Source organism: Myotis daubentonii, chromosome 13 (assembly GCF_963259705.1).
Source record: "Myotis daubentonii chromosome 13, mMyoDau2.1, whole genome shotgun sequence".
NCBI lineage: Eukaryota > Metazoa > Chordata > Mammalia > Chiroptera > Vespertilionidae > Myotis > Myotis daubentonii.
The window spans coordinates 27,399,742-27,424,704 of record NC_081852.1 but is presented as its reverse complement, the minus strand read 5'-3'; the positions used below and the strand labels follow the sequence as shown (position 1 = coordinate 27,424,704).

Genomic DNA, 24,963 nt, shown 5'->3' with positions numbered 1-24,963 from the left:
ATAGTGGTTAATTAAAGTTAAAACTAATGTTAAAAGATTATAAAATTTTTCCCCCTTTTTTGGGTGCCATTTAACTTTTATTTTTTTCTTCAATCCTTCTATCTAGTATAGGTTTGATCATTAAACCAATTTCATGTTCTCCATTCTTTTCTATTAAAAATTCAGTGTTTAAAAAAAGTAGAATAACCTTTCATTATAAATCTAATAAATTTTTCATTAAACTCTGGATTTCCCCTTCTAAAAAATAGTTCATCTGTGGTTTATACTTAGTCATGGGGCTGGGCTTGTTAGCTTTATTACATGGAGAATTCTAAGAATGGAGCACAAACAATTTAAGATGAAATATATTGCTCTGGCCGGTTTGGCTCAGTGGACAGCATTGTGGACTGAAGGGTCACGGGTTCCATTCCCAGTCAAGGGCACATAACCTCGGTCGTGGGCTCAATCCCCGGCCTCATTGGGGTGTGTGCAGGAGGCAACCAATGGATGTGTGTCTCTCACATTACTATTTCTCTCTCTGTCTCTCCCCTTCCCTTCCACTCTCCTTAAAAATAAATGGAAAAATATCCTCCATTGAGAAATAACAAAAACAAAAAAACACATTACCTCTCCATTCCATTTTACTCCTACATATGCCCAAATTATCTTCAGCAACTAAGTGCTATTACACTAAGTAAATAATCTATATTTATACTTACCAGAACTGGGTATAATTTGAGTTGGCATTAAATGTTTGTGATCATGAGGCTGTCCCTTCACACACTTTATCCAAGCATACAGTTCTTTATCTGTAATATTGCAACATATGTACTTTTATATCACTCACGGTTATACAATTATACAATTGATGTCTTCTATATAAAGACCTTAACAATTATATAAATGTCAATGGTAGGATTCAAATGTATGGTTCTTAAAAATAAAAAATAAATAAATCCCACCATTATAAGAATTTTATAAAAACAGGATATAAAATTGATGTTAGCCTTTCCTAAAACGACCATTCTTTATTACCATTAATGTATTAGTTACCTCTTTCTACGCTATGATTCTACCTTCTCTGTAGCTAATCTCCTTTGATTGTTTTCTGTGCCAAACATGGCTTTTGCCCAATCTTAGTACATTAGACTGATATACGTTCATCACTTACTAACTCATTTTCCTTTTATGCTTCAAAGACATGGAGAGAAACCATCATGAAACATGTGAAAAAGCCATGACTTGATAGATAGCTACAGAAGAAAAACTGTGATGTACTAAATTACAGTGCACCAGAGAGTAAGATAAAGAGACGAGTAATTAACGAGTTAATAGCTGTGGACCAACTGACAGACTATTCACATTTTGAATGTAATTGGAGCTTTGCATCAATTTCTGTACTGATCAACAGCTGCCACTGCATCCTGCTTGTGTATGAATTTTCAGAACTGTTGCCGGTAACCAATCAAAAGGGGTAACTATTTCTTCTTTACAAAACATGCACTTTAAACTGTCACCCGGTTCATCTTCCCCTGTCCCTTATCTGTAGTCAATGTAAATTCTTTCAAAACAACTTACATCTTTCTTCCCCCCAAAAATAATGTACAGAAGAGCCCTTCCACTCTAGAACGGTGGACAAGTTTGTCACTTCTATCTAGCCCAGCTGCCTGTGGGACCTAGTCATTTCCAGCTAGCATTTAGCTCAAACCCTTTCTTTCAGAAAAGCTTTTGGTCATGAAAGGTCTTTGTTTAACAACAGTATTTAATTGCTACTATTGCCTTCAAACAAGATTCCATACCTGGAGTTGTAAACATATTAAAGCATAGCATAAGGCATATTATACACAGGAAAACTATTTAATACCTTGATCTCAATAAGATTTTCTCTATAAATTTAATGACAAAGATAGCTACTTATGATGTGATTTTAGAGCTTAAATGAATATAACAAAGCTCATTAAATTTAGCATAAAAAATCTAGAACTATTATTCCATAAGTCCGATACAAAATAAAGTCAAATCCAATCTAAAACTTTTAAAAAATGTTTTCTGACTTTCTGCTCCAAAGCTTACATAGTAACTTATAAATGTTTTCTAATTTCTTGTATTTTAGACGCTTATGTTAGTTATCACTATGTAAAGTGATAATCTAGTCAAGTGTGTTTATTATAATATTTAACAATGAAATAGGAATAGGTAGAATATAATCAAGGCATATAGATTATAAAAAAATGATATGGTGCCCAGCCAGTGTTGCTCAGTGTTGAGTGCCAACCCATGAACCAAAAGGTTCACTGGTTCAATTCCCAGTTAGGGCACATGCCTGGGTTGCAGGTTCAATCCCCAGCAGGCAGCTGATGGATGATGTTCCTCTTTCATCAATGTTTCTCTCTCTCTCTCTCTCTCTCTCTCTCTCTCTCTCTCTCTCTCAAAATAAAAATTTTTAAAAATCAATAAAAACACATTTTAAAAAATGGTATGGTGAATGACAGACTATACTTTCAAAATTAACACCCTATTCTTTTTTGTTATTTTTGTTAATCCTCACCCAAGGACATCTTTTCGATTGATTTTTAGAGAAATGGAGAGACAGAGGAAAAGTAATATTGATGTGATAGATACACATCCACTGGTTGCCTCCCACACATTCCCTGACCAGGACGATCGAGACTACAAACGAGGTATGTGCCCTTGACTGGGATCAAACCTGTGACCATTAAGTCTGTGGGCCGAGATTCTACATAGCCAAACTGGCTAGGGCTAATACCCTATTCTTGTTCACAAAAGGATTCAAGTATATGTATGTGTGTGTATACACACACACACACACACAATATAGCAAAATATAATACATTAAAATTAACATATGAAACCAGAAAATACAAATGAGTGTCATGAAGTTTTATAGCAGTGTAGCTACTTCTATCAACTGAAAATATCCAAAAACATTTTTATGGTTTTGAAGATATTCCTTATCATGGCTTTGCATTTTACTCATATATAATATGTTATTCATATCACAGAAACACCAAGGAGTAGATGTTTGGAGATACTTCCCCAGTTGCTCAGGTCTCTTTGTTAAGTGATGATATATAAGAAAAAAGGTTAGAAAGAATGAAGCTTAGTACTCCTATCAGCAGAGAAGATACTGATGGCTAAATCATGTTCATCTACCTGATATACTACTCTGAAAAAAAGTTGACTGAAATGAAAAATCTATCATAAACATGATTTTACCACTAATACTCCCAGTAACTTGAATCGTCTCATTTTATTGAAGACCTATTCCAAACAAGTAACTCAATACTTTCAAGGTTATCATTATTAGGTAGCTACTTCTAAAACTGACTTGGATAACGTTTCTAAAAGTATCTCTAGTTGTTATTAAAATGCAGAACACTGTTTTTGTGCCATTTTATTTATCTAGAAATTAAAAATAATAGTTTCAAAGGCTGTTTTCACATATAATGAAGATTTCTTCTTCTGTAAAAATTAGGGAATAAGTAGTAAGTGGCAGCATATCCTTGGACAGGTTGATTTGAACTATATGGATCAATATTTAGAAAAATCAAGTCATACTAGTAAGTGTTAAGTTTCGACTTATGCAATGCCCTAGTAAATTTGGGTTACATTAAGCAATTATTTGCTTGAAATGAGGGGTGAAGAGTGAATATACTGATCAGGTTAAACAGATGCAGCTTTATTCTAAAAAAATACGGCCCGAGCCCGTTTGGCTCAGTGGACAGAGCATCAGACTGCGGACCACAGGGTCCTGGGTTCGATTCCCGTCAAGGGCACGTACCTGGGTTGTAGGCTCCTCCTGAGCTGGGCCATGGTTGGGGAGTGTGCAGGAGGCAACCAATTGATGTGTTTCTCTCACATCGATACTGCTCTCTCCTCCACTCTCTAAAAATCAGTAGAAAAATATTCTCGGGTGAGAATTAAAAAAATAACAAAATAATTTTTTTAAATGCTTAAAAAAATCTGGCCATTAATAAACTGTGGTTACTCCTTTAAAAAGTTCCTAATGGTAATGTATTATGGAAGATCGGAAAAATACCCACACATATCTAATTTCCAGATGCATGATCCTAGAGAAAATAAACATTATAAAAAATTTAACTTAAAGAGATCAACCAATGAATATGCATATATGTATAACCCGTGGACATGGACAATGGGGTGGTAAGGGCTTGAAGGTGGGGGAGAGGATGGGAGTGGGCTGGAAGAGGTTAATGAAGAAAAAAGGAGGACCTATGTAAAACTTTCAACAATAAAGATTTAAAAAGAGTTTTAAATTTATATGAAGTTATGAACCGACCTCTAGAACTCTTCCTTTCCTTTGCCTTGTAACAATCTAAGCAAACCACAAATCCACATTTTTGGCAGACCCAATGGATGTTAAACAATGTTGCTTCACATGCATCACACATCTCTCGGACTCCTCGCACTGCTCTTTTCCAGGCAATTTTGGCTGAAATACAGAGAAATAAAAATCTAAGGGTAAACATACTCTTTTTCATGCAATTTTTGCTGAAATACACAAAAACAAAAATGTGAAGGCAAACCAAGAACATTGAAGGATATACAAGGTCCCAAAAACTATATACAAACTTTACAGCTGATAGCTCAATTGATGTTTCTTTCTTTTCAGATTTAACCCATTGAAATTAATAATTAAAAAATGTGCATAAGTTTTTTTGGGATACCCTATATTAAAAATCAATATAGCAGATTCCTTTTAAAAAATATTTTTGATTTTACAGAGGAAGGGAGAGGCAGACAGAGAAACATCAATTGGTTGCCTCCCATATGCACCCCAACTGGGAGCAACCCCGCAACCTAGGTAAGTGCCCTTATTGGGAATCAACTGGTGACCTTTCAGTGCATGGGATATGGGACGATGCTCAATCAACTGTGATGCACAAGCCACACTGGCCAGGCAATAGCAGATTTCTTGAAGTAACTAGTCATCAATCTTGACACTTTCGTTATTTTGGACTACATACAAAATTCTCTATTGTGGAGGATTATCTAGTGCAGCGGTCGCCAACCTTTTGGACCTCATGGACCACCAGTGGTCTGCAGACCACCGGTTGGCAACCGCTGATCTAGTGCATTGTAGAATGTGTAGTGGCACTGTGGCCAATACCGATATGTACTGGTACTCTAACCCCAGTACTTTTCAATTACTGAACCAAAAATGTCTCCCGGGGGGCAAACCACTGATTTAAAGGAAGCCAAAGAAGCTAACATTTAGAGAGCTGTTAGTATTGTAGGTACTTTACATAAGTAAACACAATTAACCTGAGACTTTCTAAACGAATCTATAAAGTAGTTATCATTCCTATTTTATATTCATACAGTTAAGCAGGGAGTAAAGTTGAGTTTCAAATATACACCTAACTCTAAAGACTATGATGAACCACACTAGATTAAAAACTTAAATAACTGGGATGGATTATGTTTTCATATGACAAATGTTATAATTTCCCAATTTCACATCTAAACTGTCTTTGTCATGCTAAACTATGTCATAATGGCAGAAACAGTAAAATGCTCTTGTGATTTCACAAACTGCTAATCCATTCATTTAAACTTAATTGGAGAATATATTTTTTTTAAAAAAATGTATTTTTATTCATTTCAGAGAGGAAGGGAGAGGGAGAGAAAGAAACATCAATGATGAGAGAGAATCATCTATCAGCTGCCTCCTGCCTGTCCCCTACTGGGGATTGAGCCCAAAACCCAAGCATGTGCCCTGACTAGGAATAGAACCTGGAACCTCCTGGTTCCTTGGTTGATGCTCAACCACTGAGCCACGCCGGCCGGACTGGAAAATATCTTTTACCCTAAGTATGTATAGGTGCACTTGTACACAAAAAGTGTTATTATCAAAATTAAAAGTCAACAAAACTAGGCAGGATTAGGGACTTCTCCCAAATAAAACATACTTCAAATTCTTAAAATCAAATTTATACAATTTCATGTTCTAAGTATATAATTTCCTTACCATCCTTTTTCACCCAGGACAAAGCTGTTTTTTCAGATGTTACTAATTGACAGAACTTATCACCTATTATATCCAAGATATATTTAGAAGTTTCTATGTCTAGTTCATCATCTTCATAATTTTCATGTGTCCATAAATTCATAGCTTCATCATCATATTGGTCAGGAGAAGAGAAACCATCTATTCTAACAACTCCATTTTTACTAAATGATAATCTGAAACATTAAAACATAAAAGAATTATTCACCCAAATAGAAGAAGTCCAGTTAAAGTTGTACATTTATAATAAATTTATATTTTTATATTAAATATAGATTATATTTACAATTTAAAAAGAAAACAGGGTAGTTCACACACACACACACTTTAATTAATTAAATTTAACCAACTTAGATGACTCCCATAGTGTTATACAAATGGCAATGATAAGCAGTACCAATTTTAGATTATTTCAAAAGATTTTCCCTATTACTATACTAAACCACTTAACTCTAATAAAACGAAAACTATGTCCAAGTATTTGATGAGAACAAGATTTAAAATGTTAGCTAAATGCTTCCTACAGCACTGCTGTTATTTTATACAAAATCTAAATCAGGAACCTTTAAAGTTGAGAATGCTAGAAATCCCCTTATGATCTTAACTTGGAGGATTAAAAAAAAAAAGCCAAATACCTACGCAGGGTGGGGCAAAAGTAGGTTTATAGTTGTGAGTGCATTAAACGGTCTATTCTTGTACTAATTATTGTATTATTTTCCATACAACTACCTGTAAACCTACCTTTACCCCACCATGTACATATTTTTCATTAATTAAAATGACACTTTATTAACTTGATTTAGAGGAACAAGGGTGAAACTCTTAATGTTTATTAGGAACCCATTAGTGTGTTCCCTGCCTTTAGCTTCTGGCACCCAATTAATATAACTACTGAAACTATTCAGTACAGAGAAGTTTAGGGTAAATGGAAGGCAAAATTGCTTTTTTTTAAATAGCTGGTGGGGATTATCCAATTCTCTTTATAATTAGTCTCAAACATGGGATACTGAAAGTTCATTACAAGTCATTCTGTACTTTTCAAGTGGATACCAACAACATCTTTACTTCTTTTTCACAATCCTTTCTTACCTTACCCTTTTCCCTTTTCAAAAGCCAAATATCTCCCTTTGTTTTAACCCGTCACCTTATTTCAGCTGGGTATTATTATATTTACCTGAATATTACTTTCCTTCAAACTTTCTAAGACTTTATCTCTTCAAACCACTTTCCTTTGATTTCTTTTACGTACTTTCATGTGTATTATCATCTATAACTATTTTGGGGGGAATTATTGGCTAGAAAGACCATGAAGTAAAGAACTAAGAAATAAACTTGTCTTCCTACAAGTACATACTTTGGGGATCTCCAGTGAGCCACCAGCACAGAATATTTGCCAAAGCAAAGTATCTCCTAACTTCTTAGGAGGAGGATGCTGATGATTAGGAAAATAACTGCAGCTAACATTAGTAGAGTATATCACATGTGCTTGGCATTACACCAATAACTGTGTACTTTACATAATCTTCAGGAACCCCTCTGAAGTAGGTTACCACTATCATTCATATTATGCAGATGAGTCAGGCTTAGCTATAGTCCTACCTACCACAATAAATCATACAGGAAATAAGGAAAAAATGATTCTGGAATCTGAGACATTAGTCTCCTTGCTGTAGTTAACCAGCTATTCCTCATTCACCTCTGACAAATTTACCTGTGAGATTCAGTATTAGGGTATTATTTGGTAATGTTAATATTACCGTTATATGTAGTTTAGTTACTTATATAGTAACTAGGGGCCCGGTGCACGAAATTCGTGCACTGGGTGTGTGTGTGGGGGGGAGTGTCCCTCAGCCAAGCCTGGCCCCTCTCACATACTGGGAGCCCTCAGGCGTTGACTCCCATCACCCTCCAATCGCAGGATCGGCCCCTTGCCCAGGCCTGACGCCTCTGGCCTAGGCGTCCGGCCTGGGCAGCGGGGACCCGCAGCTGCAGCAGCCCCACGATCATGGGCTTCGCTTTAGGCCCAGGCAAGGGACCCCTAGCTCCTGGGACTGCCAGCTTCGACCGTGCCCAGCTCCCATCGCTGGCTCCACCCCTACTTCCTGCTCTCACTGGCCAGAGCGGCAAAGGCACCTGATTCTCCAATCATGGCTGGGGGGCAGAGCCGCCTTTGCCCTGCCCCCCAGCTCTTAGCTCCCCCGTGGGTTGCCGATCACTGTCAGTGGCAGGGGGCTTCTTCCTGCTTTCCCTTTCGCCTCCCTGCATTGTGTCTACATATGCAAATTAACCGCCATCTTGTTGGCAGTTAACTGCCAATCTTAGTTGGCAGTTAATTTGCATATAGCCCTGATTAGCCAATGAAAAGGGTAGCTCGTACGCCAATTACCATTTTTCTCTTTTATTAGTGTTGATTACACATTAATAGTAACTATACCAGGTGTACCGGTTAATAATGCGGATTTTGTGATCAGTGAAAACACGGTAATTTCAAGAGAAACATCGAAAGTGCTTTATTCAAAAAAAAAAAAAAATGTGGTTACACATTTCCTCCATCTTTCAGGTAATTTGTGGATACTGTCCCAATAGAACTTTTCTTGTTTTTGAGGCAAACCATTCAGAGACCCAATCTTCCACTTTTTCGTATGTTTTGAAGTGCTGTTCAGAAAGTGCAAGTGCCATTGATCAGAACAAGTGGGAATTTGAAGGAGCAAGGTCTGATGAATACAGCGTGTGGGTTACTTCTTCCCAGGCAAGATCTTTTAACATGTCTTTAACTGGTTTTCAAGTGTGTGATGGCGTGTCATCATGAAGCAAAATTACTTTGCCGTGTCTTCTGGCACATTCTGGTCGTTTTACAATCAAAGCCTGGTTCAAATTGATTGCAATAGGTCCTCGGTTATGTCGGAGATCCGTTCCTATGGCATGATGTAACGCGATTTTCACTGTAAGTTGGAACCCACCTACATAAGCACCTATGTCACTCACATGGAGCACAAACACAGCAGTAATGAAATGAAACAGTGAAACAGCAAAAAATTTAAAAGATAACAATTCCTGACCTTTACTTGTGGTAAATAAATAATAATAAATATAGAGCACATATGTCAAAATGACAGAACTTTTTTATAAATAAACTAGACGCCCGGTACACAAAAATTTGTGCACTCAGGGGGGTCCCTCAGCCCAGCCTATGCCCTCTTGCAGTCTGGGACCCCTTGGGGGATGTCCACCTGTTGGTTTAGGCCCAAGCTGGCAGTCAGACATCCCTCTGGCAGCCCGGAGCCCTTGGGGGATATCTACTTGCCAGCAGGGAGCAGGCCTAAACTGCAGTTGGACATCCTTAGCACTGCTGAGGAGGCGGGAAAGGCTCCTGCCACCATCACTATGCTGGCAGCCATCAGCTTGGCTTGTGGCTGAGCAGAGCTCCCCCTGTGGGAGCACACTGACCACCAGGGGAGAGCTCCTGCATTGAGCGTCTGCCCCCTGGTGGTCAGTGTGTGTCATAGTGACCAGTCATTCCCAGTGGTTCTGCTGTTAGGGTCAATTTGCATATTACCCTTTTATTATATAGGATGGGGAGATGGCAACGTAACCACAAAACGATGTACATTGGACTCAACCTAACCCGAGGACTGTCTGCATTTGTTGTCAGTAGCGATCAGTATTCACAGTTTCACCTGGTTTTAGAAGCTCATAATACACCACACCTTCCTGATCCCACCAAATGCAGAGCATTGTCTTCTTTCCAAAGCGATTTGGCATTGTAGTTGATGTTGATGGTTGACCTGGATCAACCCATGATTTTGTGCATTTGGGATTTTCAAAATAAATCCGTTTCATCGCCAGTCACAATTCGATTCAAAAAAGACTTTCTTTTGTGCCGTTGAAGCAACATTTTACTTATGACTTTTGGTTTTCCATGTCTTTTGTTCAGTTGATGTGGGACCCATTTTCCTTCTTTTAAAATCTTTCCCATTGCTTGTAAACGATTGGAAATTGTTAAGCAACATTTAATATTTCTGCAAGTTGTTTTTGAGTTTGACATGCATCTTCATCCAATAATGCTTGTAATTGTTGGTCTTCAAACTTTTTCAGTTGACCTGGATGTTCTTCGTCTTTCAAATCAAAATCACTTTTAAAGCATTTAAACCAGTCTTCACAAGTATCTTGAGATGGAGCATGTTCACCATAAGCTTCCCGAAGTATATAATAACTTTCAGCAGCACTTTTCTTCAAAATAATGAATTAAAACTTCCCGCAAATGCTTTTTTTGGCACGAAATTTGACATTTTTAAGTGTAAAAATACCTATGATGTTAACACCTTCAGAAAATTTGACATATGAAGTTTTGAAGCTTGCTCTCAATACCACAAAATAGCATACATATCAAATCGCATACATATCAACATATGTGTAACTCCATCTATTGAAAAAATCCGCATTATTAACCAGTACACCTGGTAAATTGGTTTTATGTTTACACTACAAAACTTGTGAAATGATACTAATAATTCCTTTCTGTCATATTGTAACTTATAATTTTATAGCTACATATGGTTAACAAGATAAAAGTATGGGTATTCCAAAGTAATGCACTGACTTTAATATCTACATTATTTACCTAGATTTATACACTATTTTGATTGTTGGCTAATGCACAGATATAAATGCGACATTGTTTTGGCCAAAGTATAAGCTAGTAAATATTTAAAAAATCTTTATATCACACAAACTGCTGTTTCCTATCCCTTTCTAGAAAAAATACTAAACATTTCTCATTAGGGAAGAATAAATCTTAGTAGAGAAAGGCCATGAATACATATAGCAATGTAAATAGGAATTTAGTCCAATAATTAGCCATTGTTAAATTCAGTACTAAAGAAGTTTAATATCCTATATAATAATCCTATATAATAAAAGGCTAATATGCAAATCAACTGAACTCCTGGTCGCTATGACATGCACTGACCATGAGGGGGCAGATGCTCATCACAGGAGCTTCCCCTGGTGGTCAGTGGGTTCCCCAGGGGGAGTGCCGCTCAGCCAGAAGCCCTGAGCTGGGCTCACAGCTGGTGAGTGCAGCGGTGGTGGTGGTGGTGGTGGTGGGAGCCTCTCCTGCCTCTGCTGCAGGTGGGCAGTAAGGAGTGAGGGGTCCCAAACTGCGAGAGCCCCGGACTGTGAGAGGGATCCCAGACTGCAAGAGGGCGCAGGCGGGGCTGAGGGACCCCCCCCCCAGTGTACAAATTTCATGCACTGGGCCTCTAGTTCTACAATGTTTCAGGAACAAGGCGGCTCTTGTCTCCAAATGGGATCCTCAGAATGTATAATTTCCAATATCCAATAAACGTACTTTCCCACAATTACATATTTTTTCACTTACCGTCTAAAGTAGTAAAATCTACAAAATACTGGTGAATGGGTTGGTTCTTCTTCTTTTTTACTCCGAATAAGTCTACATTCTCGGCACTTTTGCAAATTAGGCCCTATCTCACAGCAGGAGTCATCCTGTAAAAAGGATTCCCCAGTTTGCTTCAGTTTCTTGACTTTACGCCAATCTTTTAATACTGAACGAGGGATGCCAGCTGTAAAACCAGTAGGAAAGTATTAGCAAGATACTTTAGAAAGGTATACTCCTTGAGATAAGATTCAAGTCAATTATACAATTGTGATAATATATTAAGATTGTAGAAAAGCAAAGAGATTACAGTTATACTCTTAATAGCTAGAAAGTCCAGAGCAACACTTTATATTTATTTTGTTAGTATTCTACTAACCAAATGAATTCTTCTGCCAGTATACTCTAAATGTAGATCTGAGTAAATTCTCTAGCTGATTCGTAAAGCTAAAAATACAGCACTTCTACACAAAAAATTTCGCATATGTAGAAGGAAGCTCCTTTAACATCCACAGAAAGAACATAAAGACTAAAAGTTACTCCCTCTGTCCCATAATAATAGTAGCAAGTGAATATTTAAAAGGGAATTATTGGCGAATGCAGCTGTAAGTTATGTTGTAGTGCAAAATTGCGAGCCTTCAATCAAAATCTGTTTCATGACATCTGTCATTTGTTTTGACACATCTTTCAATTTTTAGGTTAATCTAATTATTACGAATTATAACTTTTTCTAATTTCATCTGCTAATCGAAATCAACTGTTTTATTTCAGTTCAATATCAACCCATTGTAAAAGATGAAAAAAAGAGAGTTTTCAAGAAAAGATCGAGTTGCGATTGTCCAGTTCTTGATCCATCAAAAGAAAAAGGAAAAGTTGCAGAAAGGTGCAATTACGTTAGCTGCAAAACGATTTAAGTGCAACAGAATGACCATATCAAGAATTTGGAAACGTGCTTCCAAAAATAATTGTCAAGGAGAATCTTATGCTAATGTTGATACTTTGAAAAAACAAAACTGTGGACGTAAATGCAAAGATTATGGAGAAAAACTTGAAAAACTTAGACATATTCCTCTTAGGAGAAGAGGCACCATATTAGCCTTGATAATATTTCTCCCGAAATACTGGATAATACGTTTCTGTCATTTCAACAAGTAATGCTGGAAGCAACGAAGAACGATGGCTCCAATGATTTTAAGCTCACGCATACAGGGAAAGAAAAGCTTCGCAGCCAAGGGATCCTACCTACAAGTTTAAAATGCAGTAACGAGATTATTGAAAAATCCAGAAACTATCTGAACACTCAAAATAAAAATTAGGAGTACTATTTTTAGTTTATTGTTTAATTTAATCTAGTTTTTGATAATAAATGTTGTGTTCTATATTTATTTTCTTTTGATACTATTATTATGGGACAAATCACATTCATCAACTGCTACTATTATGGGACAGAGGGAGTAATACTTTTAGAAACAACAAGCATACTTAAGTTTTTGTGTGTTTTTTAAAAATCCTCATCCAAGGATATTTTTTCCATTGATTTTTAGACAGAATAGAAGGGAGTGAGGAGGGAAGGGGAGAGAGAGAGAGACATGGCATGTGAGAAACACATCAGCTGGTTGTCTCCCGCATGCGCCCCTACCGAGGCTGGGAAACCTGCACCCCAGGTCCATGTCCTTGACCAGGAATTGAACCCACGACCCTTCAGTCCCCAGGTTGATCCTCTAACCATTGAAAACCAAACCAGCCAGGGCAACATACTTAATTTTTGCAATAATCTGATTCTCAAAAGTAAGTGTGGGTCATTAAGTCAGGAAATGGTGATTTTGTAATACCAATATTTAGGAGAAGAGGCACTAAGTTATTCTTCCTAATAGCTCTCCCCTTATTATAAGGTCCTCCATTTGTTATCAATGTATTAGTGGAAACAGCATCTTGTAGAAAAAGAATTGAAAGGAGAAAAAAAAGCCAACATTAATTAGCTATCTTTTTTTATCATGACAGAAAAAAGGGTACCACAACCCTACAGAAAAATAAAACTGCAGAAAAAATATAATCTTATTATAATATATATTGCTGATCCACCATTTTTATTAACTTGAACCTAATTGTTGTAATAAACACTGGCTCAAGTAATCAATTATCTGTAGAGCAGGAAGAACTCAAAACATTATATTATATACTAATTAAAGCCTGCCTACTTGCCTATTAAATTTTTACAAATCTATTAATTTAAAGGCAACCTATGTTGGGACAAGCAGTATTTGTTGACTCTTATGTGCTTTTACTGCCCATATGCATAATGTAACTATACATCAGAAATGAGATTTACATAGTTTACTATTTCTATCATAGTAAAGAAATAAATTTGGCCGAAACTGGTTTGGCTCAGTGGATAGAGCGTCGGCCTGCGGACTGAAGGGTCCCAGGTTTGATTCCTGTCAAGGGCATGTACCTGGGTTGCGGGCACATCCCCAGTGGGAGATGTGCGGGAGGCAGCTGATCGATGTTTCTCTCTCATCGATGTTTCTAGCTCTCTATCTCTCTCCCTTCTTCTCTGTGGAAAATCAATAAAATATATTTAAAAAAAATAAATTTGATTTCCTATCCTTATGCTTTCTAATCATGCCTATTTTGTGAATCAGAGGCAGTACAACTATTCTGAGACTATATACTTCTTTCAGAAACCTGTAGCAGAACTCTCGTCCTGAGTTCCCACTACTGCTTACCTGTTAACCTCTACTGTTATCAGTACAAAGCAAGACCACACATCTTAATATAGGAAGTATTGTGTTTATTTAAACTCCAGGACAGCACATTTAAAATCAGCATGTCATTAAGCACTTCTACGATTGATGCCAGATTCTTTTCAAGTTCTCCTCTCTTCTATCTCTAATTTAGAGCAAGGAGCAACTTGACTTAATCCACTAGACAGAGAAATGCATGTGTGTGCACATATACCAATCATGGAATAAAATGTTTTCCAACAGGCTTGTATAAAAGGTTTGTTATTTCCTCCACTGTGTATAAGACAGATTTGTCCTATGGACTGTATAAAATATTCAGAGCTTTAAGAAGTCAGAATGAACAACAGAAATGCTACACTGTTGATAAATTTTTATTTGGTACACTTGCTTCCAATCACTTACCTTTTTTTTTCACTTATTACATTAGAATAAACTAAGTGCAATCTACTTTTATTCTGACTGGAAAATAACTATTAACCAATATGCTTTCTTTTTGTTGCGTAACAACAAAAAGAGGATATTTTTTCCATTGGTTTTTCTTTTTTCTTTTTAGAGAAAGTGGGAAGGAGGGAGAGAGAGGCAGACAGAGAGAGAGAGAGAGAGAGAGAGAGAGAGAGAGAGAGAGAGAGAGAGAGAGAGAGAGAGAGAGAGAGAAACAACCATGCCAGAGAGACACATTGCTCTGTTGTCTCCCCGAACATGCCCTGACCAGGAGAGATCAAACCCTCGACCCTTTGGCATGCAGGCTAACACTCTAACCTCTTAGCCACATCAGCCAGGGCCCAATATGTTTTTACATTCCAAGTAATGGAACAGTTCAGAGTATGGATAATCATACTTTTGTGAACAACTTAGATAGTAAAGACACAAAGATCCAGGTCATAAGAAGAGTTTTTTGTATTATAATTTTGATTATACTTAAGCCACTGATTTTGTGCATCACAGGACTTAGATATATTTAAATTTGATTGGCAATTTCAGTTCATAAATGGTTGTGTTTAAAGGTACATTATCTACTCAGGTTGAGAAATTAGACTTATAAATTCCCAATTTAGAGAACTGTTTTAGATAGCCCAGAATAATAGCAAATCAACTCTGCCCATAATTAAAAGATGGCATTTAACAGTCAAATGTAATTTTACTTTGGACTTGGGAATAAATGGGACTTAACATAGCCTCTCTAATACTAAGTGGGGGAGATTTCACTAAGCCTAACAAGTTGGGGTGGAGATAATGCTGATTCCAGCCTGTGTCTTAGAATTCTTACATGGGAAACAAGTACATTCAGTCTCAAAATGAAACCAGAATATGTACTTCATTAAGAGTTAATTTTATAAATTTAATTTCATTAAGAGTTTTCTATGTGTTAAAACCTGGAAGGTTCCTCTTTTTGTTTTTTGTATGTTTAACTTAAGTATTTGACTACCTAACACCAAAGTAAATGTTATATGAAGGAAGAGAAACAATATTGATCACACTAAGCCTCTTAAGAATTAATTGGGGGAATTAACTAGAACACAGGAGAAAGAAAAAGCAATACTATACAATCCAATACTCAAATGGCAAGTATTCTGTGTTATCTATTTCCCTATCTTTCTTTTGTCTGACTATATTTGCATTTCAGTCTCTCAGCCTCTCTGTCTCTAGTTGAGCTAATTTTCCTTTCTTCTCTCTCTTTCCGACTGTCCTTCCTTTTCTATGATTCCATTCTCCTGTTTTTCTCTCCTTCACTTTGCCTCTGATTTCCACTCAGGCATGTGGGAAAACCTCATTCAGTGAAAAGACCCAAATAAGAGCCTTCGAGCATCCAAATGCTTGTGAAAGAACTTCTTGAATGTCCACATAGTCACAGATATTTCATATACTGTATGTGGGTTAATACATGAATACAGTGAGACTATTAAGTGCTTTCTGCATTGTGCAACATACCAAAAAATAAATAAGCAAACTGAGAAAAACTATTATGAGAGTAAAAACATATAGAAACACTTTATAGTGATTTTATTAGTATCACTTATTTTGCTGTTGTATCCACAAATGAAACAAACATCAGCTTTGGAATTTTTACTTATTATGCATGTTCTTCTTGAATACAGAAAACCATAATGACCCTCACACCCCACTTTTAACTTTTACTAAGAACTGCTTGAATGAGTAGCATTATTAAATAGAAAATAATTTCAGTACACTTTTAATTTTGTCATCAGTGAGAGAAGCGTTAAGAGGCCACATCCACAGTACTCTGAATTCTCTTCAAAATATGTGACTTAGCCCAGCCAACGTGGTTCAGTGGTTGAGCATTGACTTATGAACCAAAAGGTCACATTTCAATTCCTGGTCAGGGGACATGCCTGGGTTGCAGGCTGGATCCCGTGTTGGGTGTGCAGGAGGCAGCCGATCAATGATTCTCTCTCCTCATTGAGGTTTCTATCTTGCTCTCCCTCTCCCTCTCTGAAATCAATAAAAATATCTTTTTAAAAATGTGACTTAAAATATATGTAAATAGGATTTCTTTTTCAACTATGTGTATCTTGTTATAGGTAAATACTTAATATTTGAAATCCACTTTTGATGTGGCAGCTATAAATACATTTTGACAGTTTTTAGAAATGTTCAAAATTCTGAGTAACTGCTAGATTACACATTAATTTTTTGTCAGTATAAGTGCTAGGTAAAACATATTTCTAGAAGACTCTTCAAAATGGAGAGATACATTTTCTCTCATTTCCTCTTATAAAATACTTATGAAATGTAGAAATGAGCTCAGTGAGCACATACATAATGCCATACAAATAAAGTAAAAAGATGCTTTTAAACTCACTAGTCTTTAGAAAACCACACAATTATTCCAAGAACATACAGCATATTTTATGAGATGTTAGAAAAATAAATTTACTTACCACTACTATTGCTCTGCAACTTCAATTTACTTTTTTCTTTGGCACTCCTGCTGAGAATCCCATTGGGTTTTAAATCTTCCTCTATTTCACCTTTTCTTTTCTGCAAATCATTTTGCTTCTTTTTATAAGTTGGCTTAGGTTGCCTTTTAGTCCTTTGTTCTGACTTGCTTTCACTTTCATCTGAGTCTCCACTTTCAGAACCAGATTCATAAGTTCTTTTGGCTTTTCTCCTATTGACTTTATCATCTTTTACGTATTTATCAACTATGATCTTACTATCTACACTATTTTGTATATCATTAGATGTAGAGGCTATTAAATTAACAGAACATGGCTTAATAATTTCTGAAACAGAATTCCCTGAATTTTCCATTTTATTAGTATTTTTATCTTCTTCTGAATGTCTAGTAAGCCAGGCTTTTTTAAGTTTAGTATGGTAGTTTGGTTGATTTGTCTGGGATGCTTGCCCATTTCCTACAGAGTTTGCTTTGTTTATTGTATTACAGACTACAGTGCTATCCAAGACAAGGGAGGCTGAAGATGTCTGATTTTTCACAGCATTAGGCTCAATCTCACTAGCATTACTACTTTTATATTGAGCTGCAGCCAATGCTGCCTTGTGCTTTTTTAAGTGAATAAAATCAGTTGTGCCTGAGAACCCAGAGCTGGGCTGAACAGCACTTCCTGTTTTACTACTGGCTTGGGTAACTGGAGATGTGGTGCTGACCTTGCATTCCTGTGTGTGAGCCACTGAATGACTGACACTTTTTGAAGAGGTGCAGTCTGAGGATTTAGAGGGCAAAATGGTATTTGATAAAGAGTAGATTATTCCGGAACCACTCCAGCTGGAAACACTGGTGGTAGTGGCAGCAGATGTGAATATATCCATTTTGGTGTTACACATTGTATTTACAGCAGACACAACTGAACTGGGAACACTGCCCTGTGAGACTGCCTGAAAGTTTTTTGCAGATTTTATGTGAGCACTGTCTGAATTCACACTTGGCAAAATTATTCTTCCAATTTCTCCAGCTTCTGCTGGTTTGAGACAATCTGTTTGATTTGCCTCAGTTGAAGATCTTTCGCTAACTCGATCTTTGGATGTTAACTGCATTGCCGGCACACTGTCAAGTTTTGTACTGGAAGGTGGACGTACAATGACAGATGCCATAGCAGCTTGTGACTTTCCGCTGCTTTTCTCTACATGCCATTCAGCTTTCTCTTTGCTGGGGTTATTATTAGATTTCCACATTTCTGTCAAACTCTGTTCAGAAGAACTCTTAAAATTTGCCTGAGATTCTTTTGGCTCAGGAATTAGAGTTGGAGGCTTTTGTGATTCTTGAACTTTCCCACCAGCATTTACAGGCATCACTGGAGTTAAAGTTGGAGGGGAAAGGCTACTATAGCTGCTTTCCTTTCTATCCAGGCTGTGATGAATTGGTGGGTGAAATACTGGTGCTCTATGTAAAGCAGGCATACTCCGAAGTGTATTTGTAGAAGAAACTGTCAAATGGGTAGGACTTCTACAATCATTTCTGAAGGTTGTTACTGAATGAGAAGCAATTTGATGGGAAAGGTGTTCTGGTATTTTGCCTACTAAACCTTCAGTTTCCGGTTGGTGTTTAATCAAAGGTGGTGGCTTTGAAAGAGATGATATAAATGAAGTTAGAGTTTGAGGATTAGTGGCCGCTACAAGGGTATTATTCTGTTTTTCAGTGTAAATATTTGAAACTTCTTTGGATGGGTATGACCTTGGTGGTTCATTTACCACACTATTAGACAATGTAGTGAAATAGTTACTTTGGGGCAAACTCTGAGGCACTGAGTGCTTCATTTTATAAAGATCTGATACTGAGCATTCCATATCTTTGTCTTGTTTGATGACATGGCTTTTAGGGCTAGAAGATGACGATGCTACTCTGGAATAATTATCTCTCTCACCCTCAAGCCCCTTGATTTTAGTTGTAAATGGAGCAACATCAATACTTTCTTGAAGAATTCGGCGGTGTTCCTCCTTATATTTGTTTAGTCTCTCTCCAGTCTCCTGGGGTGGTCTCTGTAATGGATTCATCACAGGATCCACAAAATGTCTATGCAAGTTACCATCTTTTCCAGCCTGTGACCTAGTTAGCTCCAGGTCATTTTTTGCTGATGTAGATGTAATAGAACGTAATGGTTCAATGAAAGCTTTCCTCTCCAATTCTCTGTAAAGAAAATACACAATGACATGGTGTCAGATAGGTACTAGTTTTATTGGGGTGATCATTTCATAAATTGTATAAATGTCTAATCGCTGGGTTGGGGGTGTGCGATCTGAAACTAATAGTGCACACATCAACTATAACAGAAAAGTAAAAAATTATCTTAAAAATAAACAAAGGTTTCTGTAACCACTTTTTTTTGTATGATATAAAGATAGCTTCTATGCAATATAATCTAACCTAATAAGAGAAACATGCAAATTGACCGCACCTCTGCTATGCCCCAAGCCACGCCCACCAGTCAATCAGAGCAACTATATGCAAATTAACCCAACCAAGATGGCGGCTGGCAGCCATGGAACTGGAGCAAGCAGAAGGCTTGGTTGCCCCGGCGATGGAGGAAGCCAAGCTTCCCACCTGCCCTGGCCAGCTGTGGCCTCCGCTAAAGGCAACAAAGTTTCAATTATAGAAGATAAATAAATCCCAGATACCTGCTTCCAGCCAGCCTCCACTGGGAGGTTGGGTGGCGGGGGCCGTGGCCAGCCTGCAAACAGCCATCAGCCCCTCACCCAGATGGCCACACCCTCATGGGGTGAGGGTCCCTGCTGGTGGGCTTGGCCAGCCTGCAAACAGCCATCACCCCTCACCCAGACTGGCCAGGGACCCCAGAAAGACCCTCCACCCTGAAGGGCGTGTGGCCAGCCTGCAGATAGCCATCAGCCACTCACCAAGGCTGGCCACACCCTCATGGGGTGAAGGTCCCCACTGGGGGGCTTGGCCAACCTGCAAACAGCCATCAGCCCCTCACCCAGACTGGCCAGGCACTCCAGCAGGACCCCTGACCCTGAAGGGGGTGTGGCCAGCCTGCAAACAGCCCTCAGCCCCTCACCCAGGGGGGCCAGGCACTCCAGCGGGAACCCCCACCCTGAAGAGGGTGTGGCCAGTCTGAACACGGCCCTCAGCCCCTCACCCAGGCTGGCCAGGCACATTAGCAGGAACCCCACCCTGATCCGGGACACCCTTCAGGGCAAACCAGCCGGCCCCCACCCATGCACCAGGCCCCTATCCTATATAATGAAAGGGTAATATGCAAATTGACCCTAACAGCACAACCACTGGGAATGACTGGTCACAATGACACACACTGCTCACCAGGGGGCAGATGCTCAATGGAGGAGCTCTCCCCTTGTGGTCAGTGTGCTCCCACAGGGGGAACTCTGCTCAGCCACAAGCCAGGCTGACGGCTGCCAGTACAGTGGTGGTGTGGGAACCTCTCCTGCCTCCTCAGCAGCGCTAAGGATGTCTGACTGCAGCTTAGGCCTGCTCCCCGCTGGCAAGTGGACATCCCCCGAGGGCTCCTGGTTTGCCAGAGAAATGTCTGACTGCCAGCTAAGGCACAATCCCCCTGGGGAGTGGGCCTAAGATAGCAGGTGGTCATCCCCCCAGGGGTCCCAGACTGTGAGAGGGCACAGGCCGGGTTGAGGGACTCCCCGGCATGCACAAATTTTTGTGTACCAGGCCTCTAGTCTATAATAATAAAAGCATAATATGCTAATTAGACCAGACATCCTTCCAGACGACCTTCTCGATGAAGACAGGGCTGCGAGGGAAGCCCGGGTCCTGGAGGGAAGAAAGGCCTACTCTTGCACGAATTTTGTGCATCTAGTTCTATTATACAAGTGAAACACGAATTTCCACGTATTCTAAAATTATCAAGTAAATTATAGAGTGTATCAAAACTGAAAGAATAGTACTTATTCAAATCCCAGTTTTAAGAGATTAACTTAAAATAACTTGCTTAGAAAATGAATTAAAAAAACGATAAAAGACAAGGCATTTGTAAGTTTTAAGCACTGGTGAACTTACTCTTTATGATGGTCTACTAAACTTTTTGCCAGTGGTGGACTGGAATGTGTTGTAATTTTAAGAGGCCGATGAGGCTCTGCACTGGAAGGTCTGACAGGAATGTGACTAAGTAATCCAATACCATCTGCTGAGGTCACAGGGGTGGGTTGATGTAACCAAGAGCTGGGAGAATTCTATTTAAGAAAAAAAGTCAGACTTCAGTTACTAGGAAAAGCTAAAAACAATGTCACAGTAGGACTAAAATAATGATATACCTATGAAGCATGTGACTTTTTCTAAATTCACCTAATGAGAAATATTCAGACAAGTAACCAAAATAACTATATGAATATTTCCATATGTCAAAAGTAACCAGCATTAAACTAGTAATTTCTAGAAATTTATTTTATTGAATGTAGATTTTGAAATTATTGCCTTTAACGTATATAGAGAACACAGCTTATAAGATTGCCTAAGATTCTATTAAAAGAATATACTTCTAATAAAAAACACCAGGATTTGTTATTCCTAAAATACATTTCATCACAAACAGAAATTATAATCAAGTTCATTTGCCAATTTTGTCACGAAAATTACATTTTTAAAACATTGTATGCGGGAAACGTATTTATACGTTTTACGTATTTATACGTTCTACCAGTGTAGTAGAGCGCGGGACACGTATAAATACGTTTTTTATAGACTAGCGGTAGAATGCGGGTAACGTATAAATACGTAAACTAAAGTTATCGTAATTTTACCAAAGGTTGCCATTTGCGCAAAAAATTAGCAAAAATGGCCCGCGCCACCTATTGGCGCGCGATAAAAACTACCCGCAAACAATGTGTTAAGACTCAATTATACTCCATTTCACTATAAGCTGTCAGTTGTTGGGTCATTAAACCTGGACATGTGGCGGTATAAATAAGTTATTTTTTGGAGGACAACCAAGACGGTAGCATAGGTAAGCACCTGTAATTACTGCCTCTCACAACCACATCAAAACTCCAAATAAAAGACAAAACAAATATCATCAAGAACCACGGGAAAGCTGATTGAGTGGAAGTTCTACAACTAGAAGGAAAGAAAAAGGCGCATTGAGACTGGTAAGAGGTGCGGAGATGCGCAAGTGCAGAGGTATGAAGGCGCGCGCGAAATGGGCTGGCAACTGGGTGCACTGTTGTTTTTTTCAATCGGGAGGGAGACACAAGTCCCGATTGCTCTGAAGTCCAGTACCAGGTGAGACTCTGAGGACCCAGACTCATACGGGGAGAAACTGGACTATCTGACATCGGGCCGGAATGCAAGGGCCACTTTCTCTCAGAGGAGCTTGCAGCGATCACTGTTCCTGCACGGGGCTGTGGAACACAGAGATCCGGGGACTTCCCGGGGCAGGGCTGACTGGCAGCCATTGCTCTTTGCTCTGCCCCGGTGACTCCCTGAGACCCCGCCCCACCCAATTTACAACCCCACCCAAGCTGTGCGCAGATTTTGCACATGAATGGCCTGTCATTTTGCAACCTAAAACCTAACAAACTGCAGCTGGGTCAGAGAGCTCCAAAGCTTCTAAAAGAAGGCCTAAGGCCCTGCAGCAGCAGCCTGCATTGCTTCACAGCTGGGCCTCATCTGGGCACTTCCAAACCTCAAACAAAGAGGAGGAATCTGCAGATCTCTCTGTAGCTCCAGCTGGGTGGCCTCAGGCAGTGGCTGACTTTGCACCTCCTTGAAGATCCAAGAGCCAGTGTACCCAGTGGTCAGTGTGAGACCATACCGGATCACAACTCTTCACATCAATAAGAGACACACTCAAGGGGCAGACTCACTGAGCACCAAAGCCCCACTGAAGCAAGTCCTGCCCCATAAGGGTGTCTCCAGCACAGCAGTTCTCCCATTGTAGACACAGCTGGTCCTCATAGCCAGTTGGCCTGGAAGTCAATTCCTCCCAGTGAAACCAACAGCAATCACTGCTTAACTACAGCAAGACTGTACACACAGCCCACAAAGGGGTGCACCAAGAGTGTCCACCTCAGGTAATTGGGGAGGCTGAGCCACTGGGCCCTATAGGATACCTAGTACAGAAAGCCACTCTATCTACAAAGGGAAGCAGCCAAAATGCAGAGACAAAAAAACATGTCACAAATGAAAAAAATGGAGGAAAGCAAACTACTGGATATAGAGTTCAAAACCACGGTTATAAGACTACTCAAGAATCTTCTAGAAACCTCCGAGAAATTTAGTGAGACCCTCGAGGATATGAAAAAGGACCTACTAGAAAGTAAGCATACGCTGACTGAAATAAAGAATTTTATACAGAGATCCAACAGCAGACTAGAGGATCCCAAGAATCAAGTCAAAGATTTGAAATACGAAGAAGCAAAAAACACCCAACCGGAAAAGCAAAATGCAAAAAGAATCCAAAAATATGAAGATAGTGTAAGGAGCCTCTGGGACAACTTCAAGCGTACCAACATCCGAATTATGAGGGTGCCAGAAGAAGAGAGAGAGCAAGATATTGAAAACCTATTTGAAGAAATAATGACATAAAACTTCCCCTACCTGGTGAAAGAAATAGACTTACAAGTCCAGAAACTGCAGAGAATCCCAAACAAAAGGAATCAAAAGAGGCCCACACCAAGACACATCATAATTAAAATACCAAGGGCAAAAGACAAAGAGAAAATCTTAAAAGCAGCAAGAGAAAAACGTTAGTTACCTACAAGGGAGTACCCATACGACTGTCAGCTGATTTCTCAACAGAAACTATGCAGGCCAGAAGGGAGTAGCAAGGAATATTCAAAGTGATGACTAGCAAAAACCTACAACCAAGATTACTCTACCCAGCAAAGCTATCATTTAGAATTGAAGGTCAGATAAAGAGCTGTGCAGATAAGAAAAAACTAAAGGAGTTCATCACTACCAAACCAGTATTATATAAAATACTGAAGGGTATTCTTTAAGAAGAGGAAGAAGAAAAAGCTAAAGATAAAAATTATGAACAACAAAGTGAGAACAAATACATATCTATCAACAAGTTAATCTAAAAATCAAGTGAATAAAAAATCTGATGAACAGAATAAACTGGTGAATAGAATAGAATCAGGGCACAGAAAGGGAGTGGACTGACAATTCTCAGGGGAAGGGGGTGTGGGAACTTCGGGAAGATTGGAAAAAAATCTTACACCTATGGACGAGGACAGTGGGGGGGGGGGTAAGGGTATGGGAGGGGTGCGAACCAGGTGTAGGGGACCTATGGGGGGAAAAAAGAGGAACTGTAATAATCTGAACAATAAAGACTTATTAAAAATTATTTTTTGTATGTCAATATGCTGCCTTTCTCATACTGAATATGTGGTGACATTGATCTCTATGTTAAGAGTTACAACTATCAAAAGATATACAGTGGGGCCTTGACTTACGAGTTTAATTCATTACAAAACTGAGCTCGTTAAGGAGCTCGTTAAGGAACTCGTTAACTCAAATTACTCTGTCAGCTCAATGCAAAAAATCTGCTGAGAGACAGCTGGTATCTCAAAAAACTCGTTAGTCAGGACACCTGTAAGTGAAGGCCCCACTGTACTTAGAAATTGATTTTATACTATAACTCATTGGCATTTCTTCCAGAACATGATTTGTTGAGTCAAGATACTGGGGAAATACAATCCTTTGATTTTAATGGAATAAATTTTGCATCTCTAAATGATAATGCAAAAGCAATATAATATAATGCCAAAGATATACTGCTGTCAAATTACTTCGATTAAAAAATATTATCCTAGCCCTAACTGGTTTGGCTCAGTGGATAGAGCGTCAGACTGAGGACTGAAGGGTCCCAGGTTCGATTCCAGTC

The 24,963-nt window shown here is 38.7% G+C and overlaps 1 protein-coding gene across 9 annotated transcripts in view; it reads right to left on the bottom strand.

The window, feature by feature from the left end:
- Positions 1–24,963, bottom strand: part of JMJD1C (jumonji domain containing 1C) — a 260,540-nt gene that overhangs the window by 21,480 nt on the left and 214,097 nt on the right. For all 9 annotated transcript variants that reach the window (XM_059662587.1, XM_059662585.1, XM_059662586.1 and 6 more), the window contains 6 exons: positions 21,138–21,310; positions 17,071–19,274; positions 11,412–11,613; positions 5,993–6,207; positions 4,301–4,453; positions 699–788 (listed from right to left, as the gene is read on the bottom strand). In XM_059662587.1, the coding sequence (XP_059518570.1) occupies positions 699–788; positions 4,301–4,453; positions 5,993–6,207; positions 11,412–11,613; positions 17,071–19,274; positions 21,138–21,310 (3,037 nt within the window). The remainder of the gene's footprint in view (positions 1–698; positions 789–4,300; positions 4,454–5,992; positions 6,208–11,411; positions 11,614–17,070; positions 19,275–21,137; positions 21,311–24,963) is intronic.